The sequence below is a fragment of the Lipophrys pholis genome, assembly GCF_963383615.2.
Source record: "Lipophrys pholis genome assembly, chromosome: 4".
Classification (NCBI taxonomy): Eukaryota; Metazoa; Chordata; class Actinopteri; order Blenniiformes; family Blenniidae; genus Lipophrys; species Lipophrys pholis.
Window position 1 is genome coordinate 28,133,341 of NC_137637.1, and position 12,280 is coordinate 28,145,620.

General features: G+C 40.0%; 2 protein-coding genes across 8 annotated transcripts in view; both read left to right on the forward strand.

Moving 5' to 3' along the window:
• The window catches only part of tead3b (TEA domain family member 3 b), a 35,207-nt gene extending 33,765 nt beyond the window's left edge, over positions 1-1,442 (forward strand). For all 5 annotated transcript variants that reach the window (XM_080461050.1, XM_080461047.1, XM_080461048.1 and 2 more), the window contains one exon: positions 1,203-1,442. In XM_080461050.1, the coding sequence (XP_080317176.1) occupies positions 1,203-1,316 (114 nt within the window). In that variant the 3' untranslated portion in view covers positions 1,317-1,442. The remainder of the gene's footprint in view (positions 1-1,202) is intronic.
• A 3,182-nt stretch (positions 1,443-4,624) lies between these two features.
• On the forward strand, positions 4,625-11,561 carry smpd2b (sphingomyelin phosphodiesterase 2b). Of its 3 annotated transcripts, none has more exons than XM_080460934.1 (11): positions 4,625-4,880; positions 6,501-6,634; positions 6,737-6,833; positions 6,953-7,029; positions 7,275-7,368; positions 7,529-7,618; positions 7,697-7,779; positions 7,921-8,053; positions 8,654-8,758; positions 8,870-9,047; positions 9,251-11,561. In XM_080460934.1, the coding sequence occupies exons 2-11, from the start codon at positions 6,585-6,587 to the stop codon at positions 9,673-9,675; spliced, it is 1,332 nt and encodes a 443-aa protein (XP_080317060.1). In that variant the 5' UTR covers positions 4,625-4,880; positions 6,501-6,584; the 3' UTR covers positions 9,676-11,561. The 3 variants fall into 3 exon arrangements, with proteins under 3 accessions (XP_080317060.1, XP_080317061.1, XP_080317062.1); XM_080460935.1 differs by having other exon boundaries at positions 4,629-4,880; positions 6,501-6,647; XM_080460936.1 differs by lacking the exon at positions 6,501-6,634 and having other exon boundaries at positions 4,813-4,880.
• The last annotated feature ends 719 nt before the right edge of the window (positions 11,562-12,280 follow it).

Genomic DNA, 12,280 nt, shown 5'->3' on the forward strand with positions numbered 1-12,280 from the left:
TAATATATGTCCATTTATTTATAGAGCACATTTTAGACATAAATTGCGGTTCGTATTGTTTTACAAGAGAAAAAAAAAACAATGAAGAAATTCTTCAGGTAAAGAGATTTAAGTAAAGTTTCAAGAGTTCCAGATGTCTGAAGCAGAAGCATTTCCTAAGAGAGCAGCTGTTTTCCAGCACACCCATTTCCTGCTATTCTGCATTTGTCTGTTGCTGCAAATAAAGTTACGTTGCCTCGCAGTGGATCCCAACTCCCTCACTTATCAAAGGTTGGATTTATACCTCTACAAAAGCATTGATCAGAGGATTTCATGTTAATGCATCACTACAGTGGATCTGAACAAGGCTGTGCGGTTGTGACTGTGCAACCCATTTCCTGACCAAAGGAAACTTACAGAATCCTGTTCTTGGTTGCTTAATCACGCACTACTACAATCATTTAGAGACCGCCGGTCTACATGACCTGGTATCAACCACAGGAAAATAATTGTTTGTATGGATTCGGAAACCAGACATTTTGTGTTCATTTTGAGCTTAGAAAGAGGATTTTTAATACTCTCACATACTGGACTTGAACGCATTGTTTATGTGGTTTTGAGCAAACTCATGAACGATGGCAGCTTTACTTTCCATACACAAGTTATTTTATCAATCTGCAGCTCCAGGTCCATGCCAGTGAAAGTATTTCCATGAATATCAAACTTTTTTTTTTTTTCCTTCCACAAAGAAAACGAAATGTTATATTGGTTCTGTTTCAGTAAAATCCTAATGTTGAACTGACGCAGTCCGGACAGCAGTATGAAACATGTTCCTAGATAAACATCAGCGTACCTTTTTGAGAACTCTTTGCTGCTGTCTGCAGTTTATCTCACCAGTTTTGTCCCTGCTTCTTCTTGTTCTTACTCCATAGATTTGTCTTGTTTACCTCAGCTTGAGGTGTTTGGCCGTTCAATAGAGCTCATTTTCAACCAAATTTGGCAAAACTTCGACTTTCGGCTCACTGACGTAACTTCTGCTGATCTAAATCAAACTGAGCGACACCGTTTAGCCGATGTGTCACAGCAACACATAACTTTAGGTTTCCTCTTTGGGATAGGATTAAAGGGTTAAAGAAGTAACTAACGTCAAGTGCTACTGTTTAATCATTTGCACAAACTGCTCTTCTTGTCATTTACTCATTGTTTTTCTGCTTGCCTCTCAGGTGGTGACAAACCGCGACACCCAGGAGACCCTGCTCTGTATAGCTTTTGTTTTTGAGGTTTCCACGAGTGAACACGGAGCTCAGTATCACGTCTACAGACTTGTTAAGGACTAACGGCTCATCAGGGACGTTTTGGAAAAGCCAGACAAAAGCGTCACACAATCGCTCTTCGACCAGCTCAACCATCCAGGAAAAATAAATAAATAAATAAGCAAAACACTAGTCCGACCGAGCTAACATGGACACATTTAATGCTTTAAACAAGTGAATCTCAATGTGCCATCACGCCACAAGCGTTTTGAAGAATTGCCGACGACTAGCTGTTTCCATGTGTTTAAACATGCTTTAGATGAAGTGGGTTACTTTTGCCGAGGTAATCGATGGCACGTGACAATGTTTTACTGAGGGAATGAGAATGTGTTTTCGAGTGTTCAACAGAACTTTTTCTAGAATCCAAGGCGGGGAACACTCTGAGCTGTATATATAAGATTGAAACTGTGTAGAGAGAATAGGAGCATGGAAGGGGGAAACCAGAGCCAAGTGGTGTTGTTGCAGTCGGATTTGTTTGGAAAGCAAAGTGCCTTCTCTCCAAAGATTTTTATCATTGCCTGCCACTTTGGATTGCTTTTTTTTTTTTTTTTTTTTTTTTTACTACCTCTTGTTTTTAAATGAACATAAAATAGTCAGTAGTCACACACAGGTGTATTTTGTTTAAAAAAAAATTTTTAAAAGACTCCTCAGATCCACATCCTTCGAGGCAGTTTTTTTTTTTTGAGGGGAGAAATGGGATGTGTTGACTAATTTCAATGTAGCCTGTTTTACATTAAATTGTCCCAAGATTAGAGGGAGAAGGTTAGGCGTGTCGCTGTGTTATTACGGTTCTTTTTTTTTTTTTAATATATATTTTTTATAACACTTTATTTTTTTTTTTTAAGTCAGGTCTTACGAGCATCTTTCTATAAATAACTTGACACTAAGGATGCCTTGTACCATTGCTATCCTGACATGAACCCGGGGCTTTGCCTTACTTATGAGATCCCAATACTTCTGTTTTGGAGACGTGTGCTCTGTTGCACTTAAAAGATCAAGAAGTGGCGTGCAGCGACGGTGATGCTTATTTTCTGCCTTGACGTATGTAGCGTAATTGAGATAAATAAAAATAAATAAATTCTGTACTGTGAGTCAGCAGATGCTAAAGGAATATGTGTTACATAGGAGTATTTTCGTGGGGCTTTCTGTTCATATTTGTGATCAAGTTACTCAGCACAGAGACCATAGTTAAAGCAGAGAGAAGCTCGTCACTGTTTCTTTTGTTTAAAAAAGAAACGGTATGCTGTGAAGGCAGATCGTTTGCTTCGCCCTTCTCCATGTGATGTGTGGAAAAACGGCATTTTATGGAGAAAAAGTTCGATTTTGATAGGCTATTTAAGGCATGTTTGTTTGTTTTTTTAATAAAGTGACATTAACCATGAGAGAATCAATATAAGTGGTCTTGAGTGAGAGCTATTGTCTCTGTGCTGTGGAGTATGACCATTGATTGTTATTTATAGGGTTGGAAGCGATATGGCGGGGAGGGAAGGGTGGGGTAATGGAGACGTGTTAATAATTTTCCATTGTGATGGAGATGTCAAAAGTATTGCAGGCCTCACATTAGAGACGGGAGTTACTGTCACCATGTGGGTCCTGCTTGACAAGTGTCTACTCTGTGTGGTTCACTGGACGAGTCTGCTAATAAAGTTCAAAATTTAAGATATTTGTACGGTGGCATAATTGCACCTGGCTTTGAATGTCATGTTTCACAAGCTAGATACAATAACACTCCTCTCTCAGATTTTCTTTTATACAGACTTTTTTTTTTTTGCCATTATCAAGATTAATGTTTTTGTTTTGATTCTGTTGTCTTTTTGACTTTCAGTGTTTGCCATATGCTTCACTGAAAATAATGTGTGATTGTGCTGGTATTGATAATTAATATTGAGATATCTAATGTATCATATTCTGAATGGTGTGGGCAGTTTTTTTGTTGTTGTTTTTTTTTTTTTTGGTTTAAGGTGGTTTACTATTGTCTTTTACCTTTGTGCATTGCAATTTTATACTTAAAAGTAGAGGTTGGACTATGTAATCAACAAATGTATCTAACAATACAAGACGCATGGTGCCTTTGGGGCCATTTCTCCCCAGAAAACTCATTAAACATGTTTGTAAATTTGTTTTGTCAGTTGTTACTTTTACGGCCGTAATACAGAAGTACATGCAATCAAATGTTGTATTACAAGAAAAACGTTTTCAAATCAGATTATTAATTACTTGATATGTCTTTTAAGGAGATTTCTTTTCTCCTAAGATTTTGAGGGTGTACCTGAAGTTTATTTATTAGTGTATAATTTAACTGCATTCGAACAGTTTGATTGGTATCACATAACTATTTAATTTCAGAGCCAATGACTTAGTATTTGCTGGTTTTGCACTATGAGACTTTATATGATGCACCTACATCTTCTAAATTATACAAGCTTAACAAATATATTTAAAAGACCCACTTGAGTGTGAACTCGGGTGATATGGGTTTGAATCCTTGTGGCAAGAAGGGAAAGCCAAGTCTTTTTACACCAAATATTTCCATTGATCACTAATAACACTTGTTGATCTGATTAGCCCAAAAGTGTTTTGACATGAATGATCATCTCATAAATTAAAATGTTTTGAATTATGTGATGAACTTACTAACCATCCCAGGCTCAGTATTTGTGTATAGTATAGGTCAGGGGTTTCAACCATAAAGCCCATTTTAGTGAGATATATAAACAGAGCCTACTTCATTGACCCTGGAAACTTAAGTAGAACAAATTGAAAGACATAACACAACAGTAAAACAACGAACAGCTGTGCTACACTTAAATCGCTTTTGCAAGCAGAATCATATTAGTGTGAGATGAACCCTGAAAGGGTAAGTGTGTGAAAACATGCACAGAAGGTTGTAGAAGCAACTTTTGCAAACAAGTCTGAAGAGAATCACTGAAGCATAAACGTTGCTGGATGCAAGACCTGAGAATAGCCATCACTGACTACTTTTTTTAAAACATTTTTTTACTAATTTTAAAATAGTCCGTATTCATATTTTATTGGTAACCTGATAATCTTTAGATTTTTCAATCTTTATTCTTGGGATAACTGAACTGAATGAATATAATGTATATTATTATAAAGATATAAGAAGAATAAAACCTCGATTGATGTATGGCTTTAACACATTAGTAAGCAATACTTTGACCGTTTTATTTTCTGGATTCAATCGCATAGTTTCATTTCATGGAGGATAATGACGAATGTTTGAATTTGTGTTGTTCTGTTTTCTTTAATCCAAGAGCGGCTCGTAAAGTACTACATCTCCCAGAATCCCCAGCGGCCGGAAACGATACCTTGTCAAGAAAAGTTTTAATGTGATATTTGAAACTATGTTTGTTTTACTCCCGCGTGTTGGTAGACGTTTGATTAATCCCTTGAATATTCTTAGTGTCAGTTTTACCGAAGAACCTCATAAAACACCGCCTGGGTGTCTTCTGGATAAGTATGAACCAGTCAGCGGGCTAACAGGAAGTGTTCCGGGACTCACGGTAACCCGCAGCAGAGAGTTTGACGCCGCCGGTCCCGGGATTCCTGCAGGTCGAAAACCTCACGGTGAGTGAAAACTGAATATTATTAATAACAATCCGGTAACCGGTCAGCACACACCGGTTCTTGCAGCGGATACCGGCTGAAAGTTAGCCGGTTAGCATTGTTTAGCAGCGACTAACGCAGGCGATCAACTCACTAATGGACCCGTCCGGTTCACGTTTACATTAAAAACTCACTGAGCGGAGATATTTACAACACATGTGAAGCAGATGTCGCTTTTACTATCATTAAAACTTCATCCTGTCCTCTAGTTTGTTAATATTTCAGTGTAGGTAAGTCAGAAGTCTGCTACCTTTACGACCTAAAGCAATGGTTTTGTCCACTTTGCTCCAAACAGCGTCAGTCTCACCTTCAGTATGAAGATAACGCAGCATATAATCTGCTTTTTCTTGTATTTATCACGAGGTTATGATGACCGACTTATTTAATAATTTTTTTACAGTTTTTATTCATGTTTTCAATGTTGATTTTGGTTCCTCTTTGTTTTTGTTTTTTTGCTGTTTTTAGGCATTTCATTTTTTTTTTATCACTAATTTCTTTGTACATATCAAACATACAAATAAACCAGCATCGTTGGCGTTGAAAGAAAACGTCAGACCTGGTCAGGTGGAGCATTGGGATGGATGTTTCAGATGGTTCATTTAAGTTTGACATTTTTCACTTCAAACTGGAAAAAAGAGAATCCTTCTCTGGTTTTGATGCACGGCAAGCCGTCCTATAGATAACATGTTGTTTCTCATCATTGTTTGTTTTTCAAAGCCAACAGAGATGTTGATCTAAATCTGATCTGAAAGCAGATGTTGAATTGGACTAACAAAAATATTACAGGTAACAAGGACTGCATTAATACCAGCTTACCATTCATCATTACAGTGATTCTCAGGTGGGTGTTATTGTTTTACCACAAACTGTGACTTATTATGAACTACAACTTGGAGACATCCAGAAAAATGTCATGTCTCGTTTCCATTTATCCATTTTTAAAGTTGGCCGCTATCTTTGTTTAACTTCAACTTACTGTTTTATTTCGGCGTTGCTGAAGCACATTTAAACAATCGTGTACTTTATTTCACAGCATTTGTTATTGTAGCATTCACACTCATTGTTATGACTTGACCCCATGATGTTTTTGTCTACAACGTTGCTGCTTCCGCCCATTTTTCTCCAGACAGAGCAAAGCTACATCAGCACTCTGATTGAGGTCTATCTTTTGTTGTACTCACAGGGGAATGAAGTGAATTCAAAGGTTTTAATCACTGTTTGTCCTCAGAAAACGGTATGGTACAGTGAGACCTGCCGGCTCCACGTGTTTTACGTTGGTCATTTTTATCAGTTATTGTGACACAGTTTTGCTGAAGGATTAAAACGGTTGTGGCCGAGTGCCGTCATCCGAGCTGTAGACTGCCGGGTTTGCACTTTTGCCGCTTATGATGCAGTTTTGTAATGTCATTTTCGTGCAGTTCTTCCCTTCATTCACGTGCAATTCCCTTTGACCTACTACTTCTAATCATCCAACTGTCACACAGTACTTGGGCGTATGCACTGGATTGTTTTACCAAACGTTCTACTTAACTACTTCTAACTGATTTTTTTAAAAAAAAATTTTTTTATGTGACTTGTCAGGACCTGCCGCAGTGGCGTCTCCTGACCCGACATTCCCAATCTGAAACTCTACCGTCAAATCCATTGATCCACTGATCTGCCAGCATGGCAAACGCAGACTCTGTCAGTGTGCGGGTATTTTCCCTGAACTGCTGGTCAGTGGCTTTGGTTTGTACTTGCATAAACAATATTGTATTTTACTCCCCCCCCATAAAAAACAAACCAACTCACCACTCTTTGTTTTGTTTTTTTTGCAGGGGGATCCGGTATCTGAGCAAACACTGCCATGAGCGCTATGCCATGATAGGAGAACTGTTGTCTAAGGAGGAACATGATATCGTGCTGCTGCAGGAGGTTGGTAAAACTTATTTCACAGTATTATGAGGTTGCAGAAACACTCTGTCCACCCTTGCATTGTGTAATGGTGACATGTCTTAATATTTAACCTTTTAAAATCCTTGTAATTTTTCCAGGTGTGGAGTGAAAAAGACTATCTCTACTTGAAGAAGAAACTTGCTTGCAGCCATCCCCACTCTCATTACTTCAAAAGGTAATGTAACTTCTCTCTCCACCGGTTAATTTCAATGTCTGTGATTAAAAGAAGTCAAGTCGCTACGACCGGATTAACTTTAATCCGCTCCATTGTATTTTTCCCAGGGTTCATACCAAAGTACAACTTTTGATTAATCAGTGGTGCTGCTTTTTGTAATCCCCTCTGCAGCTCGACAGCTATTTCTTGCAACAAACAACCTCGTAACGGAGGGTCCTCTCTCGTTTCTACTTTTGATTTTGCAGCGGAGTTATAGGCAGCGGACTGGCGATTTTCTCCAAGCACCGAATCCACGACACGTTCCAGTATCGCTACTCGCTCAATGGGTATCCGTACATGGTGGGTTCAGCATGAAATCTCATTCTGTACTCTACAGTTAAAAGTCTGTTTCCTAAAAAAACGGTACAAAATTTGTAAACGCGTAGCGCAGCAGCAGAAGTAAACCAGCTTCGGTCATAGATTTGGGAACTTTTTTTATTTTTATTTTTTTAACCTTTAGGCTCATCATGGCGACTGGTTTGGAGGTAAAGCTGTTGGAATGGCTGTCTTACGCCTCAACAACCTGACTGCAAATATCTATGTCACGCATGTAAGTGTTCATGGTTTCAGCGCCACGCTTCTATTTTGTCCCGTTACTGATCGAGATGCCGTTGTCCCTCAACTGTAGCTGCATGCAGAGTACAGCAGAGACAAGGACTCTTATCTACCTCACCGAGTGGTTCAGGCCTGGGAGCTGCAGCAGTTCATCCGGTAATATGTTCTGCGCCTAATCTCTGGTTACTCGGGTAGATGCTTGCGTTCTCTGGTGGTGAGCTCACCTGGTGCCACTCAAAGTCAATGAAGACGGTGTTTTCAGCCAGTAATCCGTTGGTGTTTTCTTTGTCCTTTTAGGCACACCTCTGCCGGAGCGGACGTGGTCATTGTCGGCGGCGACCTCAACATGCACCCTCAGGATCTCGGCAACAGACTATTGAGGTCTTACACTGGACTGGCGGACTCTTATTTGGAAACGGCTAAGTTTGATGTACGTGGTCACACAGCTTGTTCTGCTCAACCTGTTATTCTTTATCACATAATTTCAAGAAGGGCGGTGCCTAAAAAGAAAAACCAACAATTTTTGTACGTCTAGTCGGACCTGATCTTTATCTGTTTCTCAGACATGCAGAACGCTTTTGTTCCACGGGTGATGAGAGGCACCAATGTACATACCAATGATGTAATTAAGTGTATTTGGCTGTTTTTGTAGTTTCAGAGCAGTTTTCTGTCATTTCTGTTACATTTTACTATAGAGATGAGACGCACACATAAATGCAGTTGAAATGGGTTTTAGAAACGATATCTAGTTCAAATACCCCCTTTAAATTATATTGGGATATAATTGTAAGTCTATTTATACCGTAAAAGTTTGGTACGTTTATTTTTGATGCTTTAAAGCTTCCGGCACACAGTTTTAGCAAGGTCAGCGCTGACTCAGGAAGTGGCTCTGCAAAATTGACGGATTAAATCCAGCAGCGTCGCTGTGGCTTCATATCTCAAGTGTCCATGTGTCATTGTAACTCGCAGAAGACGACAACGTACTTCTCGTCAAGTTCCTGTAAAATATAACGGGTGTTTTCTCTTGCAGGGGTGTGAGAATGGTATGACTTTAATAGCAGACAACCCTTTCATCAGTGTCAAGGAGCTCGGCCCCTTTGAGAAAGGCATTCGAATCGACTATATCCTCTTCAAGGTCGGTGAAAGTATTGTGTCGTCACATAAAGTGTTTATTACGATCCATCTGATCTTTTTTTTTTTTTTTAAATGCGGTTTGATTCACATGTTTCTGTTCCGTGTCTGCCAGGGTTCTTCCATAACAGACATCCACTGTGACTCGTTGTCCACCACCAGAGGTTCTGTTCCCGATCACCCTTTCCCGTACTCTGACCACGAGGCGCTCACTGCCGAGCTCCGGCTGGTGGCTCGTGGTCCAGCCGAGACCGCAGGCGACGTCAAGTCAAAGAATCGGGATGTGGCGGCAGGTACTTTCACTCGTCATGCCTGCTATGAAAGTGTTGGCAAACAACTTTCACCACATTCCAAAGATCCACAGCCACGTAACCTGCAAATATTATACATTAATGCAAAAGATAAAATTGAATCTTTTATATAAACTTGACTTTAATACGACCCGTATCAAAGGATTATATAGACCCATTGTCTGTTCTCCTCATTCCGTCTCCAGGGAAGCTGGCCGAGCTGATCGACATCGTGACTGAGGCCCGCACCGAAGTCAAAGTGGGTCTGCACTGTGCGGAGAGGATGCGCTACACAGCGGCGCGCACCGGAGTCATGGGTCTGGCCCTGCTGTTCCTGGAGCTGGCCATCGCGGCGGTGCCCTGGTTGGCCCTGGGGGCGGAGCAGCCGTTCCCCCGCACCTCCTTCTACCTGCTGGCCGCGCTGTGCTTCGCCATCCTGCTGACCACTTTCCTGCTGTACGTCTTTTACACCATGGAGCTGAAGTCTCTTCAGGGCGCCGAGGACCAGATGAGGCTGGCCGTCGGGAGTCTACAAGAGAAGCTCCGGGGTTTCCCCGTGGCTCAGCCTCATAACGCCCTGCGAAGCCCCCCTCGGGGTCAGGAGCTGGGGGCTTTGGATCCAGAGGAGTAACACGGGGGCCAAGTGGGTCAAAGTGGGCTCAACGAAGCCTTTGAAGTCAGCTTTAAGAGGTACTTTTGAGGGAGCGCGCTCCTCTGAATGTGTTACAGGCTTTCGATTGACACTGCAGAATGTACTGAAGGACATTTCCTGATGTTGTGCAGGGCACACGCTTTTTGACATTTTTACGCTTTTTATATAGTCGCCTGCTTTAATTCCCCTCTACAGATCTTACAGAGCAGACATGTGCTTCCATGTACCTGGTGAGACGCTTCAGTGCTCCCCAACGCGTCCACCAGAGGTGGTAAATGTGACTAATCATGTTTTTAAGCCTCAGGTTCGACTTGCATTCCACCCGCCAGTAGTTCCCTTGGGACCAGTTACTTTTTTTTTTCTGTTTTTTTTTTGCAGTTTGAAGAAATGACCCATGGTCATTGTGAGTCTGTTACTTGACTTGGTATACTTAAATAAGCGAGTAGGCCTGTGATCTCCACTGTGGAGAAAGCACAAACAATCCAAGCAAGTATATATGTTAAGGTTTATATTCCTGCCATCTTAAATCCATGCATGGCAGATTTCTGAAGATTTACTCTTGTACTGTAAGAAATCCACTCATGCCAGTGAGGAGTGTTTGTTGTAGCATATTAGCTGTCTGCAAGTCTCACATCTTGCATTCACTGTTTTCTGTTTATGTTAAAGACCTGAAGCACTCCTGTCTTATATATTATGAAGCAAAATGCAGTGGACATGCACTGAAGATATTCTGCACTTAACTACTTTCTGATTTGATCACGTGAATCACTCTTGTAAAGCACCACTTTGTAATTCTAAAGAAGCAATAATGAATGAAAAAGAGAGCTTAAAATATTCTTTGTGTGCATTGCAGTTAGTTGATTAAGTTAATCTTTTTTTAATATATATTTATGGTAGCAGATTATCCAAGGTTTCATACTGCTGGCAAACCGTTACTGTAACTTTCATTATTACATTTCATAGAAGTGTCGGTGGTAGGTTGTGTCTCCCAATTGAAAATGTTGACATTCTTGATTATTGAAACCAGAATATAAACTTTTGTGATTGCTCCTGGCCTGTTGGATAAAAGTGAGAAGTCATCACGTGGTGCTATGTGACGATTTAAATCACGTTATTTAATTAAATTTTTGAACTGAAGTTCACACGTTCACCACCAGAGGGCATCCCGAGTTCATGTGACAGCAGAGACTTTCAAATGAGAGCAGCTCCTCCTGTAAATGAATCACCGAGCCAGTGATTTGGCACAACGCTTGGAGGAGCTGAATTTGCCAGATCCGACATACCAGCCAGTACTTGTACACCTGGAGGGCAAAAAACACCCATGGGTGGAGCACTTTCAGATTTCTCAGCAGATATGCCTCCGTCTGACATGGCAAACTTTACACAGGAGGAGTTGATGAAGCCACACAGACGTTTGTCTGGCACATCAGAATGTGATACTTTTATTATTACATTTACGACCACAGCCGCGCAGGTGAAGCTCATAATGAAGAAAACTTGCAACAACAAAAAAAACCAAACTGTTAATGCTTCATGATGAAAATCTACCTGGAAATGATAAATGTGAAGTTTCTGCTCCTGTTAACTGTAAACTTGCACCTTTTCAGCACAAGTCTTATGTCATCGTTGGGTTCCGTGTCGGCTGTATTTATACTTGTTTCACACATCAGTTTGTAGTTTATTTTTCTTGTTTTTGAACACTGAATCATTGTGCCGTTCCACAATTTGCAGTGTCTTGTGTTGTTTGCTGTGTTTGACTGGTGGGGAGGAGCGAAACGCTGCGATCGGCTTCGTAAACACCTGAAACTCACATTCACTGGGTCTGTACTGTCTATTTCCACAGTAATAAAACACTGGTGCAAGGATTTTGCCTTACCTTTTTTTTTTTTTTTACAATGAGGTCAGTGTTGAGAAGCAGACATGTAGTTAACACTCAAATACCTCGACTCACTGCAAATGATTTTCCATATGCCAAGATTTAATAGCTTACTCCTAGACATCATAGATAATTTGGCTTGTTTTAAAAGTTATTTACTTATTGTTAGTCATTGATTTTTAGCAATCTAAATTTAAAAATCTTTTCATTATCAAGTAAAATGTATTTGCTGCATGGTCAGATAATTCCACAAGTTTTCAGTCATTGTCTTCTCAAATTCATATCTTATTTGAGCCTTCCCTTTTTGCAGTATTGTTGCACATTTACACTTACATTTATGGGAGTGATTGTTTTCCATCTATAGTTACTGTTGAGATTCAGCTTGAACAGATAATTGTATGTTAATCCGTGGGATTTATAACAAATATGCATTTTTAAATGGTGATCAAAGGTTCCATCATTGATCAATAGGTACTGATATTTATTTCCATTGTAAATACATTTAACAGATGTGCTTTTAATGCAAAGTCATGGTACTGTCCCTGTTATTATCCATAATCTAATAGAAATGTAGCATGGCACGGGAATTTTAATTTAAAATCAAGATTATTTATATAGGGGGAATTTGTGGGGGGAAAGAGCCGTGGTATTTTTGGTGGGAAGCGAGGTACCAAAAAAACCTATGAAAAGATTAGAAATGTCTAATTT

Bases quoted from the DNA above. Each gene is read 5' to 3' on its own strand.
- smpd2b (XM_080460934.1), top strand. From the start codon at position 6,585: ATGGCAAACGCAGACTCTGTCAGTGTGCGGGTATTTTCCCTGAACTGC. The intron at 6,834-6,952 runs GTTGGTAAAACT...TAATTTTTCCAG, and splicing joins ATATCGTGCTGCTGCAGGAG to GTGTGGAGTGAAAAAGACTA. The intron at 7,030-7,274 runs GTAATGTAACTT...TTGATTTTGCAG, and splicing joins CACTCTCATTACTTCAAAAG to CGGAGTTATAGGCAGCGGAC.